Raw genomic sequence first — 25,258 nt, 5'->3', positions numbered from 1 at the left:
ATAAATCAGGGTACTTTCATTATTGGCTATGAAGTTTGTCTGTCTCCTGCATAGGGGGTTGCCGAGTTAAAGTTGCTGATGACCGCGCATGCGCACAAAACTTGATTCCGTTAGCTGTCAAAGTAGACTTTTCCTTTCTGTCCATGGACCGAGCTCAGCACAGATAGCTTCTCAAATGTATCCACAGTTAAAGGGAAACAACACACGACGACCTTTTGGAGTTTTAGAAAACCACAAATGTCCATAGGGAGCTGTTTTCGGAGACTTGAGGACTGGGAGTACAAACTTGGGCTCTATCGTCGTTACCAGAAGCACTAACGGTAACGTACTAACGGCTGCTGCGGTTGTGGACCTTAAACGTTGCTGCAGACCTTCAAGAAGAGTATTATTTGTAGGTTTTGTACATTTAATGGAAATGGCATAAATGTAAGTAACCATCAACTATGTTGGCTACTCTATCGAGTGGTATAGCCTAGACAAGCAGTAAAACAGGACTTAAAGGAGCTGCTTCGTTGCGATGGGCAACCGCGGGATGGAGGATCTGATCCCGCTGGTCAACCGCCTTCAAGATGCCCTGGGCAGCGTGGGGCAGAGCAGCAGCCTCCACCTGCCGCAGATCGTCGTGGTGGGCGGCCAGAGCGCAGGAAAGAGCTCCGTCCTAGAAAACTTTGTGGGCAGGTAAGCCACCCACAGTGAACTCTGAATGAACTGTACAGCAAGGGGCATCTTCAGCTTACATGGTTTCTTTTTACTGTGCTTACTGTAGGTGGATAAGATTTAGATATTAAACAGCTACTACTTTCTGAGCTCCCTTTAAATTATTACTAATACCTTTATTCATCATTCATCGATGCTTTATATCACCTTAAAGCCATTAATTAGAATGACTTGGTTATTCAAATTGTGCTTCATCCTTTTGACTGTTACATGTCCTGGACCAAAATACATTAACTAACTACTTGTTTAACAGATCTGATAACTATTAAAACGCAAGGAAGCCATCAGTTTTTATTAATGGATTACCAATATTTATTACTGCATTATTACAAAGTACAAATATTAAAAAACTATTTTCACAACCTGGCAACCCAAAGGTTGTTCTTGTTAGTGGCATATAGATTATCTTAATGCATTGGTAAATTATTTGCTAATCATTAATAAAGCTGTTAGTTCCAACTACAAATTATTTCTTTGTAATAAGACCCACTAGTTACAGCTATAGACTACATATGCCTTTATGTCTATGGTTGCAACTAATAAATCATCTTAAATGACTGAATGACTTGAATGGCAGTACTATTTTAGAGTAGTACCAAAAGTCCATGACATAAATTGAATAGTTAAAGCTAATTCTAATAAAATACATAAAAATACATTAATTAATATCAGTAAAAAAATTAATTCTTGATGTCTGTAGGTCAGGACTCTTTGTTATATAATAGCTTCTTCCCATCTGCTATTAGCCTCATCAACAAGGCTAGAGAGCCCCACTGTTGCTGATCAATTGCACCAATCACCAGAAAAAATTCCTTGTATGTGAAAACATACTTGGCAATAAAACTGATTCTGATTCTGATTCTGATTCTGATTCTGATATACTGCTCTTTGATTGTAATGCTAAAAGTAAAGTCATGGCAACTGTGATTTAGGGGGTGGGACATGCACAATACACAAAAATCTGTGTGCCATTGAACTGAAACCAGGACTTCAGGCAACTGCTTTAACCAGCTGTAATGCAATGTTGAAATCACAGTGTGATCATACATTATATATCATGGTCTGCACCCAGCACCAATAACATGGCTATATTTGTTTGTCTGAAGTGGTGGATGCCAAAGGTGGCAATGTCTGTATGACAGTAGCCAGAACAACAGCTTATCTCATAGATAAGCTTTGTAGGCATTTATGAAGTGCTTGAGATTAACATGGCTCTTGAAAAGTAATGAAATGAAATGAAAACTGAGCTGAACAGAGCTTTGTTGAGTCACACCTTATTCTGACCTTTAACAGATTTCACAGTCCTAAAAATAATGCAGCCCACTCATGAATAACAGTGTTGTTTGGGTAAAGTTTAAATGCAAGTGAGACAGTTTGGTGTGTAATAAGGAGAAAGTAATTTCCATCTTGTCAGAAAAAATGCTGGTGAGTAAGTCAGTAGTTTCTTAGTTTCCTACAACAATAGATGAGACAGTGAAGCTCTGTGAGATGAAGGAGACCTATGTGTTGTCCCCAGCCATCCAGGCCTTAATGGGAAGCACTTCCAGTAACTGCAGATGGCCGTTAATGCTCGGTTTCCTGAGCGTGTATTGCTATTTTATCACGTACTTCAGTTCTTTGTCTCAGCCATGACTGTGTTATGACACCCCTTTTGTGGAGGACTATGCCAGATGTTTGATGTGGGACAGGATGTAGTAAAACAAACTTCCTGAATCTGATTTTGATAGGAAAGAGGAGGATCATTTTTACCCACTGCATTCTGTTAATTTATGGTTAACATAAATTAACAACAGTTCAGCTTTTAGTCTTTTTATATCTGACAACGCTGATCATATGCCAAAACATTTCTCAATCTTCCGGGTCAAGTTGAAGTTATTTTAGATACTTTAGCAAATAAACTTAAACTAATGTACAGGTGACTCCTAGTTCTTGTGATGCTTTATTATACCAGTGTCTGATAGAACATTATCTGTGCATGTACAATATGTTAAATATTTAAAATGGTGAATGTGAGGTTAAAGTGTCAGGTCAAGAGTATAGTATGGACCAATATTAAATACCAGTGGCAGTTTGCCTGTGAGTGTGTGAGACTGTGTGTGTCCTTCGTCAGTTTGGTCTTTCTTCTCCAACAGAGACTTCCTTCCACGCGGCTCAGGAATTGTCACTCGCAGACCTTTAATCCTCCAACTGCTTAGTGCGACAACGGGTTGGTAAAACACTTATATTCACTCTTTTAGTCAATGTGATGTCACTCTGTGTTATTTAAAGCTGCCACCAGATGGCAGTATGATATTTCACAATGACTAAGCCTGACTGGTGAGACAGTACTTGAATTGTCATCTCATGTACAGAACAGTATGATTGTGCTCTGTGTTTGTGGCCCTCTAACCTCTGCTCCAGAGAGGCAAAGTAGCAGGATGTACAGCATTTGCATGATCTCAACAACTCTCTCAAATGGCCTTTGGAAACTTGCTAGAACAGTAAAATTCAAAGAAACAAATAACATTTTAATATCTTAATGTATTATACTGGGTTCTTATGGCTTGACCCACCAAAGGTTTAAAAAAAGCAGCTACCATTTTTATGCATTGTACACACCCAACAAAATAAATAAATTGATAAATGAACTGTTATTCAACAGAGGCTTCTTCTGTGTGTCATTCCAGAGTACGGTGAATTTCTCCACCTTAAGGGAAAGAAGTTCACAGACTTTGATGAAATCCGCAAGGAGATAGAGACAGAGACATGCAGACTCACAGGATCTAATAAAGCCATCTCTCCTGTCCCCATCAACCTACGGATTCATTCTCCACATGGTAACACAGTGTGTATGTGTGTGTGTGTTCCACATACCCGTCCATATATATTGTCTATTTTTCTGACATGTCTATGACCTGTATGTTTATTTTTGCACTCTTCTGCATGTGCACACGTGTGTTCTCAGTGCTAAACCTGACCCTCGTGGACCTTCCCGGCATCACCAAGGTGCCTGTGGGAGACCAGCCAGCAGACATAGAGTACCAGATACGAGACATGATCATGCAGTTCATCTGTAAAGAAAACTGTCTCATCCTAGCTGTCACACCAGCCAACACTGACCTGGCCAACTCTGATGCACTCAAACTGGCCAAAGATGTTGACCCACAGGGTAATACTTGTGTCTGTGTGTGTGTGTCCTGTCAATGTAGAGCTAAACAAGTGTCCTTATGTGAATTTATTTTCAATTTATTTTTACATCTAAATGTTTTTATTTAAAAGTTGCCAGGCTTGTTATATATTGTTGATACTCCCACAGATTTGAAATCACATTGGGAGACTATAAAACTGTGTTTCTCATGTCCCCTTTTAGGCCAGCGCACAATTGGTGTAATCACTAAGCTGGACCTGATGGATGAAGGAACGGATGCCCGGGAAATACTAGAGAACAGGTTGCTTCCTCTGCGCAGAGGTGTGTTGTTTGTAAATGAGTGTGTATGTGCATGTGTGCTCACTGTGTTGAGCCATCTAGCTGTAATCTAACCACACTGGGAGGCTCTTTGGACAGGATTAGTATTATGATTGTGTCTATTATCACCAGGCAGAATCTCAGTCTCAGCCAAGCACTAAGATGGCCGTGCACTTTATATGACACCATAGTTGTGCCATTGAGTATGTGAATGAGTGAGAGAGAGGCAGGGTAAAAGGCAAGGAGGCAGCAAGTTCCTGGAGCAGTGTACAGACTGGGTGAAGCACCACCAGGTGCTGGCTCCTTCATGCTTCTCTTACAGTACTAATGCATTAGCCATGGAAGCCCACTGAAAGAACTGCCCTTGTAGCAGCATAGAGCTGAAGCATTAGATATGGGGCCTGGTACTATTACATCTATTACTATACTAAATAGGGGATTTGGCCTGCGTTTTACCACATACTCTGCTGTTGTACAAACACACTCATTTCCTGTGTGTATGCTTTAGTCGTAATGGAACAAATGGCAGTCTGGGAAGAGTTCCCAAGCACATGTCAGAAAATGCAAGTTGAGTCTATCTTACATCAGAGTCCTTGATTGCTCCTTTTCTTGTTGCACATCGTCTTCCTCACAATGAGTTCATGCTGTTCATTTCCTTTCCCATCTCATCCTCTCCAGGTTACATAGGGGTAGTGAATCGCAGTCAGAAGGACATTGATGGGAAAAAGGATATTAAGGCAGCCCTGCTTGCAGAGAAGAAGTTCTTCCTGTCCCATCCGGCCTATAAACACATGGCTGAAAGCATGGGCACCCCATATTTACAAAGAATACTCAACCAGGTTCAAATTGCACACACCTACACAGAGGAGTAAATACATTGTCTGTATGTATTGCTACTGATAATGTTTGTTTGCAGCAACTGACAAACCACATCCGGGAGACTTTGCCAGCATTCCGGAGTCATCTGCAGAGCCAGTTCCTGGCTTTGAACAAAGAGGCTGAGGAGTACAGACAGTATAGTCCTGATGACCCTGCACGCAGGACCAAGACATTGCTACAGTCAGTCAGTCAGTCACTCACTCTGTGTATGTGTCCTTTTGTTCTCTTTTAAATTATTTGTTTGTCAGTGTCTGTCTGTTTCTGTCCTCCAGGTTAGCTCAGCGCTTGGCTGTTGACTTTGAGAAACTAATCGAGGGCTCAGGCGACAAAGTAGACACTGCTAATCTGTCAGGAGGTGCCAGGATCAACCGAATCTTCCATGAGCAATTCCCTTATGAACTGGTCAAGGTGTGTGTGTGTGATTCTGTGCATGATTTTTGTATGATGACGTTTGTTGCAGATGAATACTGTATGTGAATGAATGACTGCTAAACTGTAAAATGCTCCTCAGCCAAGTAGTGCTCAACTCTGACTGACAACGTCCTGCATTTTTCTTCAGATTGAGTCTGATGAGAGGAAGATGCGGCGGGAGATAAACTATGCCATCAGAAACATCCATGGTGTCAGGTATAGTACAGCGTTCTGAGCATAACTGTCAAATGCTTTCACATCATTTATTATTTTTTGTCCACTGCAGCCAATCTACCTTTTGTTTTGTTATAGGACAGGTCTGTTCACTCCTGACATGGCCTTCGAAGCCATAGTGAAGAAACAAATATCACGGTTAAAGGGGCCATGTATTAAATTTATTGACATGGTCAGTCAAGAACTAATCACCACTGTGTACCAGTGTATCAGTAAGGTATAAAAGCATGTGTGTGTCATGTATTTGTGTATTTGTACATTTCAAGATGTCAGAACATTCTTTAAACAGTCTCCAGGCCTGTTTTCTCTCTATAGCTCAGTTCCTTTCCCAAACTGCGAGATGAGACAGAGAGACTTGTAACCACTGAAATCCATGAACAAGAGTGTAAATGCAGAGATCAGGTCATTCACAAACATTGCACATTTCATTCACAAATCACTTTCACATAACTCTTATCTCCAAATTATTTTGTTTTGTGAAGTTCTGATTCTTTAGGTATTAATGTGTGTCTCCTCTGTACAGGTCTTGTTGCTCATTGACATTCAGCTTGCCTACATAAATACCAAACATGAAGACTTCATTGGTTTCACTAAGTGAGTAACCTCATCATTTTTAACTATAAATATATTGTAATATGTTGTAACAAACTAACAGAGTCAATAAATGTACTCTTCCTCCCTCTCAGTGCCCAACAGACTTACAACCAAAGCAATAAGACAGGGAAGACAGGAAACCAGGTGAGACTTTTAATAGCACTGTATTCATTTAAATTGATATCACAAGTTAATACTGGAGCACACAGAAGGAAAATTGCTTCTTCACAGTATTTTGGACCATGTTAACGATGGGGAATGTGACACTCTGCTGATCTGCTGATCAGCTGGTTCGATCCATTGGTCGATCATTCCAGTGAAAGATTTTGACAACTACATTATGATTTGCCATGAAATTGAGTAAAAACATTCATGATCCCTAGAGGATGTATTGAAGTGACTTTTGATCTGCAGTAGTGTGATAATAATATCCCAAAATCTCACCTCATAAACATGCTTATTTTAGCAGCCTCGCCCTCAGGCCAAAAAGTAGGGCTGACTATACACTTTTAGTTTTCTCTAACCTGCCTCTTTTTCAGAATCGTTTTTGACACTTTTACGGAAAACAAACATGCATACATGTGCATGACAGTGTGCTCCCCTTAGATAATGATATATGCAAGCCTAAACACTCAAAAATGGTATTTTGCTGCCAGTGGCTCTGTGCAGTACAAAACTTGAATGTGCATGGGCGTGAACTAAACCTTTCCCATTCACTTTATATTTGATTTTTTTTTTTTTTCAGCGACGTCACTGACCCATGTGTTATGCATTAATCAGTATTAATCAGTATCATAGTTGCAGATAAATGGGAGATTTCGTGTTGTTCATATTTTACTGAGGGGGTTCTTGGGTCCAATCATGCAACCAGAGTTGATCTTGGCTTTTCACAGGAATGCAGTCAAGCAAAAACTAGTCTTTTTTTGGTGTCTCATTCCAATAAGATTAATGTGTAGCATAATATTTTTGTGACACATTTGAAGGCAGGGATAATTAAAAGCACAAGCCCAGTATGATTGTGTTTAGTCAGTAACCTTGGTGTACGATGATTATATTAGTAGAACAGCAGTAAAATTTAATCACAGCTTTAGAAAATTAAAAATTAAAAAAGAGTTGTATATGTACACAATTTCACTTGTTGGTTCGGTAGTAATGTCAGTGTCATCACTAGAAAACCTATATTATATGTAGGTTTTTAATTGCACTCCTTCATCTCCTGTTTTTCTCCAGGGTGTGGCTCCTCCCTCAAGTCTAATAGTAGGGGACCAATCATTTTCAGTCTACTCACTCACTGCTGCCTCCACTGGAGTTATGTGTGGGCAGGAGTAAAGCTCCAGGGTTGTGGACTGGCATGCTACTGATGGCAGCAAACATGCACTCTGGCTTGTTGTAGCTTTATTAATCCTGTCTTTCACCATCTGCAACTGATACACACAATGTCTCTTCCTCTCAGTTACAGTTTGCAGTATTCTCTGATATGCCTCAGCCTAATAACCTTTACCTTCTGCAGTTTCTCTGCTACATGAATATGTGCAGTTGTTAATATTTTCTTTGTCGGCAGGATGTGTGTCATTTCTTTTCCTCTCATCTTTATTTTGTCTCATACCTCCTATTCTATTATTCATCACACGTCGTTCTTCCAGTTTGATCCATCCCATTCTCATCTCTAAATGTGTTTGGTTACTTTTGTTGCCATGCTATCTGTGTTTTCCTTTACCTCTATCCAGTCTTCCCCTTTTTGACCAATTATGTCCACTGGTGGTCAGTTTTGGTGATTGCCCCATGGCTGCCTAATCAATGTCATATATTTCACAAATGTCTAACCTGCAAAAATCTTGTTTTTTTTCTCCAGTGTTAATTGTTTCTGACTTTTATTCTTATTTTCAGCTGCAAAGTCACTCATTGTGTGACCAGCTTTACACACTTTCATAGGAATTACACTTGCTGTCTAACTTACCATAAACCTGTCTTCTCAATGCCACTGTGATGATGCTGTCAGTCCTGTCATCTGAGCTCCAAACCCTTGGCTGTTGTGCAGGTCATACGCAAGGGCTGGCTGACCGTCAACAACATCGGCATCATGAAAGGTGGAGCCAAGGAGTTCTGGTTTATTCTCACTGCAGAGAGCCTGTCATGGTTCAAGGATGATGAGGTGAGGCCTTTCTTTTTATCAATAGATTACACCAAGATGAGCTATAATGTAGACTGACATTTTTATGTCCTGAATAAGAAAATCAAAACACAGCGGTACGCATGTGTGTTCACAAGTTTATTAACACATATTTGAGCATGGAACAGCATGTTAATTATGGGGCTTACACATAATTAAGTAGAGAGGAAAATCTTTCATCTGTTGATATTGTTATCAGTTTCAGTGAAGCCCATGCAGTTTTGTTGAAGGAAGTAGAAGTGGCCCTCGGTTCTGATGTCAGTGGGGCTGCCATCTGTCTGCCTGTCTGTGCCTGCTGTACAGGAGCAGAAGGTCTGCACAGCAAGTGTAGACAGGCAGACACACCACAACAGTCTTATCCTGTCACAACTGATGTCATGGGGAGAGGGAAGGGCACAGTAGAGGAAGTGAGACCAGAAGAGGAGAGCATGTCACAGCATTTGTATATGGAAACAAACAAAAACCTGTAAACATTCACATCTGGATGAGAGCACAGCAGACAGATGAAGTTGAAGTTGTGTATTGTTTGATAGACAAAACTGAGTGGTTGGTAAAAACAGTTTGTAGAATGCTTTTACAAATAAGTTATTGTTCTTGGTAACACACACTGAAATGGCTTGAAGGCCGTATTGTGGTAACCAAAAGAGCATCTTTAACCCTGTTTCTCTTTTTTCTTTGTGATTCTCTTCTGCCACCTGGACTTGCAACTGAGCCCCTCCATTTCCCCCATTCATTCCTCTGACGACCCCTCCCCATTCGTCCCACTCTTCCCCTTACTCCCCCTTTTCTTCCTCTTCTGGGAGTTCAGGCATTTGGAGCGGCTCACTCTGACACAGCTGGAGCTGCCCCAAGCCAAACTGAGGCGCACACATGCATGCACCAACACACACAGAGGACAGGCTTGTATATACAGTATACAGTACACATGCAGACTCTGATGTAAACAAACTGCCGTGCAAATAGTGGAGAAAAATATACACTCACTCAGACAGACACATGGTCACTTTTCAGATAAACACTGGATTGCTTAAACACAGTGTTCCCAGACACAGCCCCTGACATGCATATTATTCACTCACAGTGTTATAGGTTTCCTCGCACTGTCATCCACTTACTAAGCATTTACAAATCAACACACAGACTTAGCACATCTGTGACAAATAATACAAAGACAAGGCAAGCAAATTTCTGGTAACCACATTAGAGCAACAAACTTTGGCGGTCTGTGGCTCACGATGAGACATACACTGTATGTCTCACTACAAGGATGAAGGCTAGTCTGAAAATCTAAGTCTTCTCAGTTAATTTTGGTTCAGCAAGACTTGTCATTTATGGTCCCTCAACCTCCACACTATCTTGGACGATTAATCAGCTGTTTATGTGTTTGGAAGGCCTGAGTGCATTGTCAGTCACCCATATTATCACAGAAGATCAGATCTACTGCCTTTCCACATGCATCTGTGTTCGTGCAAACACACACACACACGCAGAGTCACACAGGCCAAGCTTCTGCTTCTTCTCTCTTGCAGTTCCCGCTCTCTCTCTCCCCGCCCACACGACCTCCACAGACATTTCTTTTTTCTTCGACTGCGGCCCTCCTCCCCTTTATTTTCTCTTTCTTTACCTCTGTTGCCTTTTTCTCCTCCTTTTCTCTTCCTTTCTCTGTCTGTTTCTTTCTTTTCTCTCTCTCTCTCTCTGTCTCCCCCTCTTTCTCTCTCTCTCTCCCCCTTTCTGTGGTTGGCAGTCTCCCTGGGACTGTGCACATTCCTGGCTGGAAAATCTGAAGCTTTGTCCAAACACCAGCTTCCAAGATCTGCCCAGAGAAATCCCACATGGCTGTTTCTACATTGCCGACCTCCCCCTTTGACTCCCCCTCTCTCCTCTCAACTCCTCCACAGCCCCCCCCCCCCCCCCCCCCCCCCCCCCCCCCCCCTCCATCTCTCTCCATCCTTGTGTGGATTGCTTCCTAAACTCCAACTTTTTCACATCTTTAAAGCTGTGGGGGAAATCTTATTTCTGTGTGCTGCAACATTGGTATCCTGCACTGACCTCGTATTGAGAGTGCAGCATAATAATTCAGAGTTTAATCTCCACAGCACACTGAACAGACATACATTCCTTCACCCCTTGACTGCCAGGGCTCCACCAGGCAGCCTGAAGAAAAACAGACGGTTCATGCCTATACACTTAATCTACAAGCTCCCCTCTGTGCGTGCGTGTGCGCGTGTGCGCGTGTGTGCGTGTGTGTGTGTGTGTGTGTGTGTGTGTGTGTGTGTGTGTGAGGCCTGTTCCATAACTCAAATCCATTAGTCTATAGGAAGAGGAGACAGAACTTAAGACACCACATCTCTGATGTATGATACTTCACAACCACCCTGACGCCAGTGGGAATATGACACACACACACACACACACACACACACACACACATACACACACACATATATATACAAAGCAGTGCCGTGATGTCTGTGAACACAAAAGGTATCATACACAAATACAGATGCAGAAACGCTCCATGTGTGAGGGACGCTGTATTGAAAAAAAAGTCAGTTAGTGTAGAGCTTCTATGTAGTGAATATGTGTAAAGAAGCTCAGTTAGTCAGCTCATTTGTAGCTTTTCTGACTTAAATATTAGTAAAACAGCAGTCAGTCACAAGTCGCTTCTCTTGCTTCAATGTGCTGTATATAAACTTCTCTGCCTGTAACACATGTATCACCCGCCATTAAAAAAGACACTTAAGTCAAGCTGCTACAAAATGGATGACACAATGCACGACTTAGTATAGAGATGATCACTGTGTTTGAAGAGACAAAAGCTGGTGATAATTGCACATCTGCAAGCAAGAAACATCAGAGAATAGAAGACCCTATATTTGCCTGAGCATAGAATACATGCAGGTTTTGATGTTGTCCTGAGTCTTGCTGTGGAAGCCCTTCCTTGCACAGTCTAACCAATGTGCAGACTACTGTACACCAGTATGATCCTGAACAGGTAGTCTGAACACTGGGATGACGGAGCAGGACCTTTTCTCACTTTCTCTTCGGACTCGCCTTTGCCATCTCTGGTTGTTTGCTAACAGTCCTGCCCTTGGCGGAGGGGAGTCAGCAAAAGGTTTCCTCTGTTATTCTCTTCTTTCTTATCCTGTCTCAGTGCTGTGTCGCAGGGTGAGGGGTCTCACATGCTCATCAGACATCCACTCCTATAGGTGTCCCTCCTTTGGAGATGTTCATGGATCTTGAGTCAGGCGTCCGCAGGGCTGTGTCCTGGTGTAGTATCCAGTCTTGACGTGGCACATTCACTCATTCAGCTAGGGATCTGCCTGTTCACTTGGGGAAGGCATAAGGAAATAAGGGGAGTGAGAGTAGGAGAGCGATTTAGGGAGGAACTTAGCAGCCATATATGGGTTGATGGGACCCATGGGGAATCAACTTTGGAGTGGTCTGCAGTTTCTCCCCACTTCTCCTACACACTCTCTCCTGCTCTCTATGTTCCTCAAACCTTTCTCATCTGCTCCAGCAAAATTCACCTCCCTCTATCCCTCTATCCACCTCTATCCCTCCTCTTCCTCTCTTCCTCATCTCTACTTTCTATTTCTACCCCATCAGAGCACCCTATACTCTCTCCAGTCTCCTCCCCCTCCGTCTAAAGCGATCCCAGATGTTGCTCTATGGGCGCCAATCGCGTTCTGTCATTTTTTTTTCAGCCTCTGTTACAGGAAGTGGGCCCCTTTGGAAAAAAGGAAAGAGGAACGAAGGAAGAGAGTCGTAGGGTTCAGGGGAGCACTGTGAGAGGGAAACGTACCACCAGCACGCTCAAACGCAGGCGCGCACACGTGCATTCACACACAGACAACATCCAGGACCTTCAGGGCACCCTCTTTGGCTCTCTTTTCTATGGAAGTCCCCTCTCTTGTTCATCTTTTCCTTCTCTTTACCTCATCCATTGTGGTTCCTATGACCCACCTTTGCTGAAGCCCCCTTCTCAAAGGTTAGAAAGAGGGAGCAGGCCAGGGAATAGAGATGGGGGGGGAAGGGCTTCACTTTAGGAGAAATGTTGTGTTAGAGCTTGAGTCTGAGTAATGACTTTCACATGTGGGCCCGGCCTCTCTCCCTCTTCTTTTTTTTTCATACTCCTTCTCTCATTCCCTCCCTCCCTGCTTCATTTCTCTGTACCCTGCCTCCATACTGTCTGGTTCTCTTCACTCTGGTCACTCCACTCCTCCAACTGTTCTCTGTCATTCATAAGTCCCCATGGTGATGACAGACTATAGACTTATGGCATCTCTCTCCCCTTCTCTCTCTGTCTTTCATTGTCTCTCTTTCACTTGTTAGAGGCTTGTTAATGAGAGTCAGTCTGACAGGCAGATATGAACTCAGATGCTCCGCTAGCACAGTGTTCCACATGTCCTCTTCGCCTGGCCGTTGCCTGACACTTTTCCTTCTCCAGATCAAGTCTCTCGGCCCCTCTTTCCTCTCTAAACGAAGGCTGAATTATACTTATTCCAGACATGCAACTATTTTTACTAAAGCCCCTCAGTGGACTGTTTTCAGTCTCTGTTGTTTTTTGCCATCAACACCTGTGTTACCTCTCTGCGATGTCATATTTTACTCCACATACCCCTGTCAAACTTTATCTCTCTGTATTCTGTCTTTTCCAGGAGAAAGAGAAGAAGTATATGCTTCCTCTGGACAACTTAAAGCTCAGAGAAGTGGAGAAGGGCTTCATGTCCAGCAAATTTGTCTTTGCTGTCTTCAACACTGAGTTAAGGTTTGTGTTCGTGTATGTGCATGTTTGGTGAGTGAGTGTGTGTGAATCAGAGAAGGGAGTTCTGTTCTTGTCACCTGCTTTTAGTGATATTTTACAAGGGTGGACACTGCTAGGGAAAGGGAGGAGATGTCAGAGTGGTGTTCTGCCCTTCCTTTGACCTCTTCCATTCTACTTTGCCACCGGAACTGAAAGGATATCCAGTGGGCACTGCAGTGAGTGTAGTTTTTTTTTTGTCTCCGAGTTTATGCCAGGCTGTTGTGGGCAGGGCAGGGTTTAAGTTTTCTGGGTTTGTGTGTGTGAAACAGATCAAGAAAGACAAAGAGAGAAAGAGAAAGCATAAGAGAAAGAGAGAGAGAGTGTGTTTAGGAGCTGGCATGGACCCAAAGCCTGGCTGATTGTACCAGAGCATGTGGGCTTTGTTTATAATTCTGTGCGAGGCTGCATTCAGACACACAAACTGGATTTGTGCGTGCATGTGCGTGAATGCACATGTGTGTATGTGCCATTGCCAATGTGTGTGTGTATAGACCACAGCATACCGACGGCAGGCTCATTAAGCAGCTAATCAAAGCCAGAGAGCTTGGATCAGAGATGAGGCTGCTCTTGTTTGGAAAGAATTGCTCGACTCACCACAAAAAGGAGGGAGAGTGAAGAACTGGAAGGGTTGAGAGGAGAAAGAAAGCGGGAGAGAGTATCAGAGCCATCGGCCAGGAATGTGTCAAAGTCTGTCCTATGGCGCCCCCCCAGCCCCCCTTTCCCTGCGCCCTCACTCTCTGTTTCTCTTTCTGTATTTGCATATGTGTGTGTCTGTGTGTGTGTGTGTGTGTGTGGCAGACATTGCAGTGGTTTTGTCCCTGTCTGACAGTAATCAAAAACCTCAGGAAACTCTTCAAATCTAAAGCCGTCAGGGGTCTGCAGAAATTTCTCAGGATGAGTTAAAAAAAAAACTCACATTGGCCATGAGATTGGGGGAGATAGCAAAGGGGACAAGAAAAAAAATGTTAGTGATACTGTAAATCTGCATAGAGAACAATTTTAATTTGTGCTTCCTGGTGTCTACAAATGTTAGTGTCCTGATCTTAGTGTAATAGCGCTCTAGTATTGTCATCTTTGGCCTGGCTCCCTGTCTGTTAGCCACCACACCCTGACTTATTAGCCTCGCCCAACCTAGCCCAGCCGTAAGCTCACAAACTGAGCTTGAGCCTATTTCTTGATCTTTCTGTACGGCTCTCTGTTTGTTGCTGCAGTCTGTCTGTTCTCTCTCCACTTCGGTTGTCTCTCTTCTCACACGCACAAAGGTTTCACATATTTGAGGTTAATTGCTATGTGTTCTGAATGTGAGAAGGGAACAACAAAAGGAGGAAAGAAACAACTGAGTGATTAAAGAAAAAATGTTTAACAGATGGGCCCCAGCCCGCTCCAAATCCTTTGCTTGTCTCTTACTTTGCTGTGCTGCCTACACAGCTGAAGCACAGAAGCAGAAGACGGTGTGAAGAGGAAAGTGAGATAAAAGACAAAATGAATGACAGTGAGAAAACAGATAATGGAGATGTGGGGATTAGCTGCAGAGAGGGAGGTCATGTCAAGCACAGCAGTTTGGGAGAAATAGATGAAATGGCTTTATTTTGTATTTCACATGTATGTCTGTAGGTACATGTATGTGTCTATCTGCCTGGTTATCAGGGCTGGTATGTGTCTTTATGTCCTTAACATTTGTGAGTGAATCATTCCTTCTTCACATTCTTTTGGATGATATACCATACTTGTAAGTAACTGAGACTGGCCCAACCTGTTTGACCCTTTTTTATATCAAGCACCTGTTTTCAATCTGTGATTCCGAACATGGGCCACACCCATGTGGGTGTGCACAAAGCCCAACGGCCTTTGTCACTTTGTCACCTCTGTATCAAGTCATTCACAAGATAGGACAGAATAGGACACTGGTCAGCCAGTGCACCACTTAAATAGATAGATGACTTTATTCATCCCCGAAGGGAAATTAGGTTGTTACAGCAGTCTGGTGTATTAGAATACAAAAATACAATAGAATGGAATACTGAGGTAGACAGAATAGAAATAAAAATACAGAATGTCAAGATATAAATACCATAATTAATAATATACTGTGAATATGCATATGTAAATAGAAAGTGCAAAAAGAAGGATACAAATATTGTATGATATGATATATAATATCAATGCGGTTAGTATTTGGAGTGGAGTGTTATGGTGATTCAGAGTGCAAAGTGTGACAAGTCATCTTGTGTCATCTTGGCTCTGACAGAGGTAGATGAGTTGTACAGTCTGATAACAGTAGGTAGGAACGATTTCCTGTATCGTTCCTTAGAGCAGCGGGGTTGGATGAGTCTGTTGCTGAAGCTGCTCTTTAGCTTGTCCAGTGTTTTGTGGAGGGGGTGAGAGGGATTGTCCATGATTACCAGCAGTTTTGCCAGCATCCTTTCCTCCACCACCTCCTCCAGGGTGACAAGTTTAGAGCCAACAACAGACTCTGCCTTCTTGATGAGTTTGTTCAGTCTGTTGGCGTCCTTTGCCTTGATGCCCGCACCCCAGGACACCGCAGCAAAGAAGATGGTGCTCGCCACAACAGACTGATAGAACATCTGCAGCATCTTGTTGCAGACATGAAAAGACCTGAGCCTCCTCAGGAAGTAAAGCCGGCTCTGACCCTTCTTTTAGATGGCCTCTGTATCGGTGGACCAGTCCAGTTTATTGTCCAGTGTTACACCCAGGTACTTGTATGAGGCCACTAAATCCACATCCGTTCCACTGATGCAGACAGGAGAGGTCCACATACAGTACATTAGACCAGGCTGTTACAGTGGTACTGTTGATAGTTGTGACTAGGACATGGTTTGAATTTTAGTCTTTTCTCCTGTTAAGTGAAAGAGACTCTATTATCATAAATCACATATAAACTTATCAACATGAAGAAGAAACGATTTTTTTGTATATTGCTCTACATGCAAATCAAACAAAGGGGTATGAAGGCTTTAGAGTAATTAATAAGTTAATAAGTTTTATTTTAACTTTACACTTAGTTATTATCTTTTGCAACCACAAGAAATTATACTTTAAATCTTAAACAGACAAAGTATCGTGAGCCTGTAGGAGAGCATAGAGGAGAGACATGAGTTTTTAAGGCTGATATTTACACTCATTAGTAGCAGTGTGCAGGAGTCCAGATGAGTTATATCTGCCTGCAGGCTATTGAATCACACTGTAGCTAAGACTACAACTTATTATATTGTTTAATGGGTACATATGTTGTGCATGAAGGCAACCTTGTTCCATCAACAATTGACCCATGTACAAAGTGGGTCAAGAGCTGCATGAAGAGGGGGTATTAAGACATTAGAACGCGAACACCAAAATCATCCGTGTGGTCGTGGTACATTTTTGGCTCTGGTGTCTTTTAAGTACACTGCACACTAACTCGTAGTAGGCAGTTGGCTTCATCTTAAAAATAACAACTCTCAAGTGATAATTAAATTGAAAGATACAGCATGTGGCTGAGTTAAACAGTGTTCTACAGGAAACACCTTTTTAGTACTGCTCTCTTCCTCCAAAATGTGCAGAGAGACTTGTTTTGTCTCCAGTAGAATTGAACATGGTGAGAAAGATGAGCCAGCGTGCAGCTAAAAATGACTGAAAACACCATTGGTCCACTGAAATGATCCCACGCATTGTGACTAAAACTCTGGCTGAATCACCTACACTGAGTTCATGAGAGAAACCAGTAAGAACATCACTAAAAGGTCAGACTTCCTAGTTTGGATCATGCTTGATCATTCAGCACTGCGTACGCTAGAGTTACAACCCCTGGATGATTTTGGTATCTGCTGTATTCACATAAGTAAGTTAAGCCATGAGTCAGTCTCCCCACAACTTGGTGCATTTGTTTAAGGTGTGTAAAGTGATTTATTACTCTGTTTTGTAGAAGGAGTGTTGTACTGGAATTGTAGTTTTTTTTTGAGTCATCTAACAAAATTGCAATGAATTGCAGGAACGTGTATAAGGACTACAAATGCCTGGAGTTGGCCTGTAACTCTCAGGAGGAGTTGGACAGCTGGAAGGCATCTCTGCTACGTGCTGGAGTCTACCCTGAGAAAGTCACCGTTAGTACTCTGACCCCTACTTCAACCTAATTAAACCCATCCCTGACCTTAGCTGTGTGGGGCTGCACCTGTGTGCACCTTACCTTTGTGTCATATGCACTTTTTTCCTTTGCTAACCTTAAAGCCTGGCCTAACCCCTTACCCCTCTTCCTCCATGTTCCCCCTTCTCTTTCCCTGCCAAAGTGAAAAAGCAAGTCCCCCACCCCTTCCATCTCGCTCTGTCGTTGGCTCCTCTGCGCAGCATTCTTGGCCCATGATGTCACTACAATTTGTGTGTATGTGTGTGTGTTCTAGTCTGTTTCTAATCAGCAGTTCCTCGTCCCTCACCCACTCCCCCTTTTCTTTCTTACCCACTCCCCCTGACCTCCCTCTTTTTTATTCCCTCTATTCTGCTCTCTGTGTTCCTACAACTGTGGCTCTATGCTTCTTCTTGTCACAAGTACAGAATAGATGACAAGATTTGGCAATACACATCTCTTCACACATCAGCTGTGTGAAGAGATCTTTATCGGTTCACACGTCTGTCTTAGCATTACATTACCAGCTGCATTATCTCAGCAAGTCCCTGCTGCACATTACACTACACTATACATCCCCTGTTTAAAACAAAGGGACAATCTGAACAGCGTATGTTGCAATTCCTCCCAACTCTATTTTGTCACCCAGGTGGATAAACAGGGAAATGGAGCTCCTGAAAACTTCTTCGACCCCCAGCTGGAGCGTCAGGTGGAAACCATTCGTAACCTGGTTGACTCCTACATGGGCATCATCTATAAGACCATCAGGGATTTAATGCCAAAGACCATTATGCACCTTATGATCAACAGCGTAAGCTATCCAGACCACACTCTGAACTGTTTAATCGTTTTCCCTTTCTGTCTGCCTCTTAAATTTTTATCTGTTACCAGCCAAAAGCTCCCTCACAGCCCAGCAGCCCTGCTCTTTCTCTGTCTTTGTCTCTAAAACTTCTTGAAGTGACTTTGTTTAGCATCAATCTTTGTCTTAACTTGGCCATTAGAATCTGTTTCTTTGTCTATCATGCAAGTACTCTTTATTTGAAACACTACTTGAGCATTTTCCAGTGACAGGAAAAAGACAGACCAAAGAAAAAAAATATGATTTTCAACACCCCTCAAGAATTTAGAGTCACAATCCCAATTCAGAGTAAAATATCACTTTACAAAGTCTAACATTTTGACTTGTCACAGCTGTTTATAATCCTTCTCCATAGGTGAAGGAGTTCATTAGCTCGGAGCTCCTGGCACAGCTCTACGCTCTGGGAGAATGCTCAGCACTGATGGATGAGTCACCAGAGCAGCAGAAGCACCGGGAGGAAGTGCTTCACAAACACGCTGCCCTGAAGGAGGCGCTCGCTGTTATTGGAGAGATCTCCACCTCTACCTGCACCACCCCTCTGCCTCCACCTGTAGACTCCTCCTGGATACAGCCCTCCAGGTACAAACCTGCACATACAGTTAGTCTGCAGTGATGCATAGATGCATGCAGGAAACAAAACTGTGCTCCCCATGTCGGTCACTGTAGGTCCTCTTCTCCCCTCAGTCCAACAATCCCTAAAAACTCAGTGACTGGTTCCAAGCCAGTGATACGTGGCCATGCCCCACGTGTTCCTCGGGTGCCCACTCCCACTGGACCCACCGCTTTCCCAAGTACTGATGGACATCAGCAGCTCCCTGGCCAACCGAACCGTGCTCCTAGTGTGCCAAGGTGACTGAAACCACACAATTAGGTCCTGAAATCTGACCTGTTACATTATGATGACCTCTAATCTGTCACTCAGACATACACTGGCATTTGTGCACTCACACTCTCACACACACACAATCAAACCTTACACCACAGAGGCACAGGGGGAGAGGGAATTGTTATTTGAGCTGGGTGGGGGTCTGCTGGAAAATGTGTTTCTCATATTCTCTTTCCCATCAGCCTCGGTAGACAGGACTTCTCTCTGTGCAGCTTTCTACTGGAGCCAGAGACAACAGGCTGAGCGCTCTGTCAAGTTTTCATCTCTCTCTCTATGTCTGTCCTTCATCCCCCCTTTCCCTCTTTCTCTTAGAATGCATTTTGTTTTATTGCCTTCCCCAGTTTCCCTCATGCAATAACCGTTATTTTTCCCATTCCCCCTACTTCTTTTTCTCGTATATTTCTTCACTTCTCCTCTTTCACTGGTTCCTCCCCTGTTTCTGGCCTTTCTCTCCCTTTTCTCTCTGCCTCATTTCCTCTGTGCTCTCCAATGGTTCTTTAGGTTCTTTCCCGCATACAGTTTCCCTCTTTCCTGACTCTTTCCATCCATTCCTCTTTTCTTTTCCCACTCTGTCTCTCCCCTATAGCTATACAGTATATGGGGCATGAAGGTACTTCTATATGTCTATTTCTTGTCTTCATATTTATTTTCATCATTGTAAAGTCTTTTGACTCTGGAAGTCCTGACATATTTAACATGAAAATACTATATGACATAATGGCAAACACAAAAACCAAGTACAAAAAATGTATCCACATTGAAATGTATGAGTAGGCAACAACTCTGAACCCACTGCTACAACATTTGGATGAGTTTTCTTTCTATCTCTCCAATCTTTCGTGTTCTCTTACTTATCCTGTAGTAATCTCTAATAACATTTTCCTCACCCTTATTCATCAGTTTCCTCGATGTTCATCTGAAACCCATGTAGTACACCATGTAAAAGTTTTTGCAAGTTTTCACATCTTTCATGACAAGTCTCTGATCCAGAGGTCAGCAACTACTGTAGGTTATGCAAGGGGCCAGTTTTTTTTCTTTTCTTTTTTTGTTTTTTTTAACAAACAAGTCTTACAGCTGCAGTGAAGACATAAGCCTGTGTTTTAAATGTAATTTAGGCCATTTAAAATGGGCATATAAAGCCATAAAGCTGGAATTCTTTTACCATAAATCTTCAGTCTGTAAGTCCTGATCTATATTATCAGATAGAGTAGACCTAACTACTGTATAAATAGGCTAATAAATAATGAGGATGAGGGATCAGACATTATCTCTGCATTTGATTTATTAGGTCTGTTATTATGAAAGCTGCAGTTAAAGACAGCACCTTCTGACCAAAGCCTTCTAAAAACCATGTAAATGAAATGTGGATGTTCCTGTCTCCTTGTGAAAGACATAAGATGGCTGTGTATGGTCATTTTCGTAGGGATGTACATGCACATTCTGCTAACATTTTCATATTATATTGAACCATATTGTAATATCGTTGATCTGATCTTCTCTCCAGGAGGCAACCTCCAGCTATCCCAAATGTGAAATAACAGCCCTTTCTACTCAGAACTCCATTACCCATCTGCCCCAGTGATCCTTCCAGCTGCAGCTGACTACTACCCAGAGACGCCCATGACCTGTGTGATGTGTAATCCAGCTGAAGCACTATGCCGGGCTTCTCGCTGTCTCCTCTGGGGAGCTGCTGTCTGCAAAATTCACTCTGTCTTGAGCCTGTTTTGTACATAATATCACTGGCCATGAATGATGGAATGTGCTGGACTGTCTGCTGACTTTTCTCAAGTGCCTGAACTTTTTGTAAATAAAAAATAATTTTTGAGCTTTTCGAATAAAAGAGAATACACATGCACTATTTGTACTGTTTTTAAATAAACAGGTGTTTTATTTTTGAACATGTATCCTGATTATTCATTGTTTGAAAGCTTGAAATGAACATTGCTTTCTATGGCAGCGTTCCAGACTTTTGTCTCTATAGTGCTTTCACTTAGCGGAATTGAATTTTTATTCGGTTGTAATATAAATGATGTATCAGCAGTTTGCAAACTGGGCTTCAGGGAGGAATAAGGGACGCTCTTAAAAACGAGGATGGTTCAGTTTCGGGTTTTTAGAAAAGAATATTTACGCTTTAAATGATCAGATGTTATCTCACTTCCAGCTGCAGATGCCAAACATTATTTTTGTGGAGCGTCCAAAACACGTTATCCAGGTTTAACATGGCCCTTTGGAGAGAAATATTTGGGAACCTCTAGAGTATGCTTCATGAACAGTGAATCGGTTTCACCCCCAATGTGAATTAGCATCACCAGACTACATAAGAAGAACCGCTTATCATTCATCCAGTCAGTGACGTGTTGTTCCTGCGTCGCACTCGTTGTCCGTGGAAGTGTGGTCGCGAGGAGGACGCACAGATTAACACGGCTCGACTGAACTTTGCGTTAAACTCGAGCTTGGTCTGCTGTTGACCCCATGGCGCCACAGCAGCGGCCGAGAGCGGCTGCGCAGCGCGCCGCCACATCTCCGACCAAGCCAGGAAAAGGAGAGGTGAAGGTATGACACCTAGCGCCCGCTGCACACTGCTGCTGGGCCCAACATTTCACAGGCAGTGCATGGGGTGTAGTTTGTGGGAAAGCTGGTCACACAGCTGGTCCTGGAACAGTAGTAGCAGTTGTTCAGGTGTGCTCACAGCCACATGTGGTTCCTTATGTTGCACTGAAAGCTACTGTAGAAGAAAAGCTGCCGCCATGTAGTTGGTCTTTCATATATTGAAACAAAAACAAATAATTAAAAATCAACACGAAACAATTCCAGTGTGCTTCACCCTGAATGCTTAACCAGAGCGAGGGTTCGGCGCTCAGCGTGACTGAGTGGCTCCAGGCTGCTGCTGGGCTGCTCTCTCCCGGCTCAGACGCGCTGTAAAGGCGGCGTGAAAACTTCCACCAGGTGTTTTTCATCAGCTGACAAAGACGCAACGCCTGCTGCGACGTCACTGGTTGGGGGCGTGGCCGGGAACGCAACGTGGTTGAATGAGCAGGTTATTCCCGTGTTTACCTGTGTAAAACTTCTCACCATCACCAGTCTTTACAAGGAAACGGACCCACTATACAAAATACACCTTAAAAACGCTGCCTTCAAAATTCACAGTTCCTTAGTCACCGTAGTCTCAGCCAAACCTTGAAATCAAATCAAGACGACATAGTTTCATTATGGTTGTATTACACTTGTGTTGTAGTCCAGGTAAAAATGACCTTCTGAGGGCAGGAATGAAACGATATGGTATCTTTTAATGAAAAAAATCCTAGTAATCTTAAAATTCCAGTCATATTTAATTTAAACATAGCTTGCAATGGAATTAGAGACCTTGTTTCATTAAACAGTACACATCCATCCATTCATACACAACAACAACATCACACTGTACAAAACCATAAACCACTATCTCCAGCAGATTATTAAAACAGCACTGATATCAAACTGGTGCATAGTATCAGAGTGTCCAGTAATGTAAGTCAGCATTACGCATTGGTTGATACCTTCCATACAAATCCTGAGGTCAACACTTGTATGAAAGCAGCAGCTTGAACATTAAAACATTTTCATATTCTCTACAAGAGAATAGCAAGTTGTCCAAACAGATGTGGATCAGTGATAAAAGACTAAACATTTTAGTCAGTTTAGATCTACAGCACCAACATAATACTTAGACTGACAGTAAATTAATTCATATAAAATTCTCACTTGGCTTACACCTTAAACGTCTCTGGTCAGGAGCACCACTCCATATATTAGTGAAGGAAGCGGCTGAGGTCCTCATGAATCTCGGCCTCATCCCAGGGTCCTTGGATGTTGTCCTTGTGCCTCTGCAGCCAGACTAGTAGTAAGGGACAGAGTAATGTAACGCTTCCTAAGGCCAGGGCCAACAGTACGGCTCCACCAATTGACTGGGAGCCCAGGCCTCCTACCCCTCCAATACACATTCCCACACACACCCCAGTAAATTGGCTGGGGGCGCTCTCCCTCAGCCTCTGCAGCAGGCATGGCCACAGGGCAAACACCAGCAGGGCGCAGCTGAGCATGGCGAAGGTGTGCAGAGCCCCGGGCAACCTTGATGCCAAACACACAGAGGCAAACAGTGCTGCATTTAGGGAGAGGCTGCCCGGGGGTGAAGGCTGGGCGTAAGGGAACGACACTAGGTGGGCCAGCAACATCACAGCAGACATGGCATACACTGTGTCCGTACTCACGGACTCAGTTAGTGTCTTTAGAACCGGTGAGAAGCCAAAGGTGAATGAAAGAAAAATAGTGGCGCTCTGTAAGTCAGCCAGACGGGTACGGGGCTCACAGCCTGATTCAACCTGAGACGTCAAGGCCTGGTGCAGCCCATAACCCAGCAGGGCACAGACAAGGCTGGTCGACAACAGCGTCTCAGGGGACAGCAGACCCTTAGAGGAAAGCAGAGAAGTGGATTAGTTATAAATTTCATGTACACCATTCCAAACAGTGAGGGTACAGTATATAAGGAGCATAGATTTTCAAACGCTTTACCTGCTCCATGTAGAGCCACAGGGTGATGAAAATGGCCACACAGGACAGCTGCTGGCCCACAAAGCCAGCTTCTTTCACCACAGCCCAGTAGCGGTATTGCCGGAGGCCTTCATTCCTGCGCAATTCCTCAAGGAAGCGCTGGTCCACGTAGTTATCTGGGAACGGCTGACGCTCCCACAGCACCTTCCTCCAGGACACAGCTGGACCTGGGGCACTGTCAGGCCCCATCACCCTGACCATACATGTACACAGAGACAGATCTGTGAGCAGGCATACCGTTCAAAGTAACCGGTGGGGTTTAAAATTTACTATTATTTTGCTAAACACATAACTTTATAGACAAGACCAAAACCAGCACCAGGCTTGCTGTGCATGAACTAGTTTGTGTTAAACTTTGTATTTTTCCTTTGAATATCCAGCATTGACGAAAAATATCAGCTGACAAGGGCCAGAATCTGATGGCTCATTATCTTATCAGTTATTCTCCCAATTATTATTCTAATTAATCATTAGACTTTTTTTTTGTCTTTGAAATGACAGACAGTAATAAAAATGACCATTAATGTCCCCCAGTCTAAGGTGATGTCTTCAAATGTCTTGTTTTGTCCGAACAGCAGTCTGAAACCTGAGGATATGCTGTTTACTGCCATGTGACTGCAAAGCATCAAATCCTCACATTTGAGAGGCTAGAAACAAAGCATTTGATAGTTTATTTAATAAAAGATTAAATAAATAAAAGGGGAAACAATTATTCCATTATCAAAATAGTGACCGGTTAATTTTCTGTCAATTGCCTAAGTGTTGCAGCTCTAATGAACATAATGGTCCTGTAATAAAGAGCTTCATTCTGACAGTTTTGAGCTTAGATGCAGATTTCTGAAGTCAATGCCGTTTAGTTTAATTCCCACACAGTAAACTTGGGGTCAGGTGATATTGAAGAACGGTACACATTAGACAGACTGGGAGGAACTGACTCCTGACAACGTGAATAAAAATGAAAGTATATTTTATGAAGGGTTTTCATTATTATTGAGACCAGTCAGACATGAAAGATCATTTCGCCTGAGTTAGCCTCAGGCTTTCGTTAGCTTGAAGCTAACGAGTTATGTGCCATGTGAAGGAACCGAACTCTTGCATGTATGATTTAATCGGCGGCTCTAATCGAGGGCCGAGTGATTACTGCGCTTTGAGTCGCACCTGGACCGCTGTGTTTGCGGTCAGGTGAGCGGGTCTCACCCGGTGGGTTTGCAGCATTGTGACCGTTGACCGGCTAGAGTGAAACTACCGCTGCTTCCGGGTTTGACGCGACAACAAAACCAGACACGCCATGTGTACACTCGTGTATATGAACAGTAACGTGCTGACAATCGACCGAACTGTCTCCACAAATATATCAAATGTTTTCGTTCCTACCTGGGACGGGATTGTGTTCAGCGCCGATGTTATAATTTCATCACGTCACTATCCCGGAAGTGAAACTCCTGACCAGAGCTCAGGAGCGCCCCCTGCTGATGGTCGTTATGAAAGCAGTTGCCAGCTTGTTAGATCAAGACTGATTACTTCATCTTTTGTGTCACCAGTTGTCTGTGTT

At 43.1% G+C, this 25,258-nt stretch overlaps 2 protein-coding genes across 4 annotated transcripts; one reads left to right on the top strand and one right to left on the bottom strand.

Moving 5' to 3' along the window:
- Positions 1 to 73: 73 nt before the first annotated feature.
- Positions 74 to 21,021, top strand: dnm3a (dynamin 3a). 3 transcript variants are annotated; one of them, XM_071486995.1, is made up of 21 exons: positions 74 to 678; positions 2,850 to 2,923; positions 3,384 to 3,533; positions 3,662 to 3,865; positions 4,067 to 4,165; positions 4,841 to 5,001; positions 5,079 to 5,221; positions 5,314 to 5,449; positions 5,601 to 5,668; positions 5,765 to 5,903; positions 6,002 to 6,088; positions 6,210 to 6,280; positions 6,373 to 6,424; positions 7,511 to 7,537; positions 8,319 to 8,432; positions 13,112 to 13,221; positions 17,246 to 17,357; positions 18,024 to 18,185; positions 18,589 to 18,812; positions 18,900 to 19,082; positions 20,624 to 21,021. In XM_071486995.1, the coding sequence occupies exons 1-21, from the start codon at positions 518 to 520 to the stop codon at positions 20,655 to 20,657; spliced, it is 2,511 nt and encodes an 836-aa protein (XP_071343096.1). In that variant the 5' UTR covers positions 74 to 517; the 3' UTR covers positions 20,658 to 21,021. The 3 variants fall into 3 exon arrangements, with proteins under 3 accessions (XP_071343096.1, XP_071343098.1, XP_071343097.1); XM_071486996.1 differs by having other exon boundaries at positions 76 to 678; positions 18,918 to 19,082; XM_071486997.1 differs by lacking the exon at positions 7,511 to 7,537 and having other exon boundaries at positions 75 to 678.
- A 1,408-nt stretch (positions 21,022 to 22,429) lies between these two features.
- pigc (phosphatidylinositol glycan anchor biosynthesis, class C) lies at positions 22,430 to 25,171 on the bottom strand. The gene is made up of 3 exons (XM_071487001.1): positions 25,081 to 25,171; positions 23,668 to 23,899; positions 22,430 to 23,564 (listed from the first exon to the last, which is right to left on the bottom strand). Exons 2-3 carry the CDS (start codon positions 23,893 to 23,895, stop codon positions 22,908 to 22,910), a joined length of 885 nt encoding a protein of 294 aa, XP_071343102.1. The 5' UTR covers positions 23,896 to 23,899; positions 25,081 to 25,171; the 3' UTR covers positions 22,430 to 22,907.
- Between the last annotated feature and the right edge of the window lie 87 nt (positions 25,172 to 25,258).

The sequence above is a fragment of the Trachinotus anak genome, unplaced genomic scaffold, assembly GCF_046630095.1.
Source record: "Trachinotus anak isolate AG129_WGS33_773 ecotype Australia unplaced genomic scaffold, CSIRO_AGI_Tana_v1 ptg000010l, whole genome shotgun sequence".
NCBI lineage: Eukaryota > Metazoa > Chordata > Actinopteri > Carangiformes > Carangidae > Trachinotus > Trachinotus anak.
Note: the sequence above shows the minus strand (reverse complement) of the source record. Positions and strands in the feature narration are given on the sequence as shown.

What these genes read in the sequence shown, in the direction of transcription:
- pigc (XM_071487001.1), bottom strand. Translation starts at nt 23,895, where the DNA reads ATGGGGCCTGACAGTGCCCCAGGTCCAGCTGTGTCCTGGAGGAAGGTG. An exon ending in TGTGGCTCTACATGGAGCAG is followed by an intron (nt 23,565 to 23,667) that starts GTAAAGCGTTTG and finishes CTTTCCTCTAAG; the next exon opens with GGTCTGCTGTCCCCTGAGAC.
- dnm3a (XM_071486995.1), top strand. Translation starts at nt 518, where the DNA reads ATGGGCAACCGCGGGATGGAGGATCTGATCCCGCTGGTCAACCGCCTT. An exon ending in TCCCTTATGAACTGGTCAAG is followed by an intron (nt 5,450 to 5,600) that starts GTGTGTGTGTGT and finishes ATTTTTCTTCAG; the next exon opens with ATTGAGTCTGATGAGAGGAA. An exon ending in AGTGTAAATGCAGAGATCAG is followed by an intron (nt 6,089 to 6,209) that starts GTCATTCACAAA and finishes TCCTCTGTACAG; the next exon opens with GTCTTGTTGCTCATTGACAT.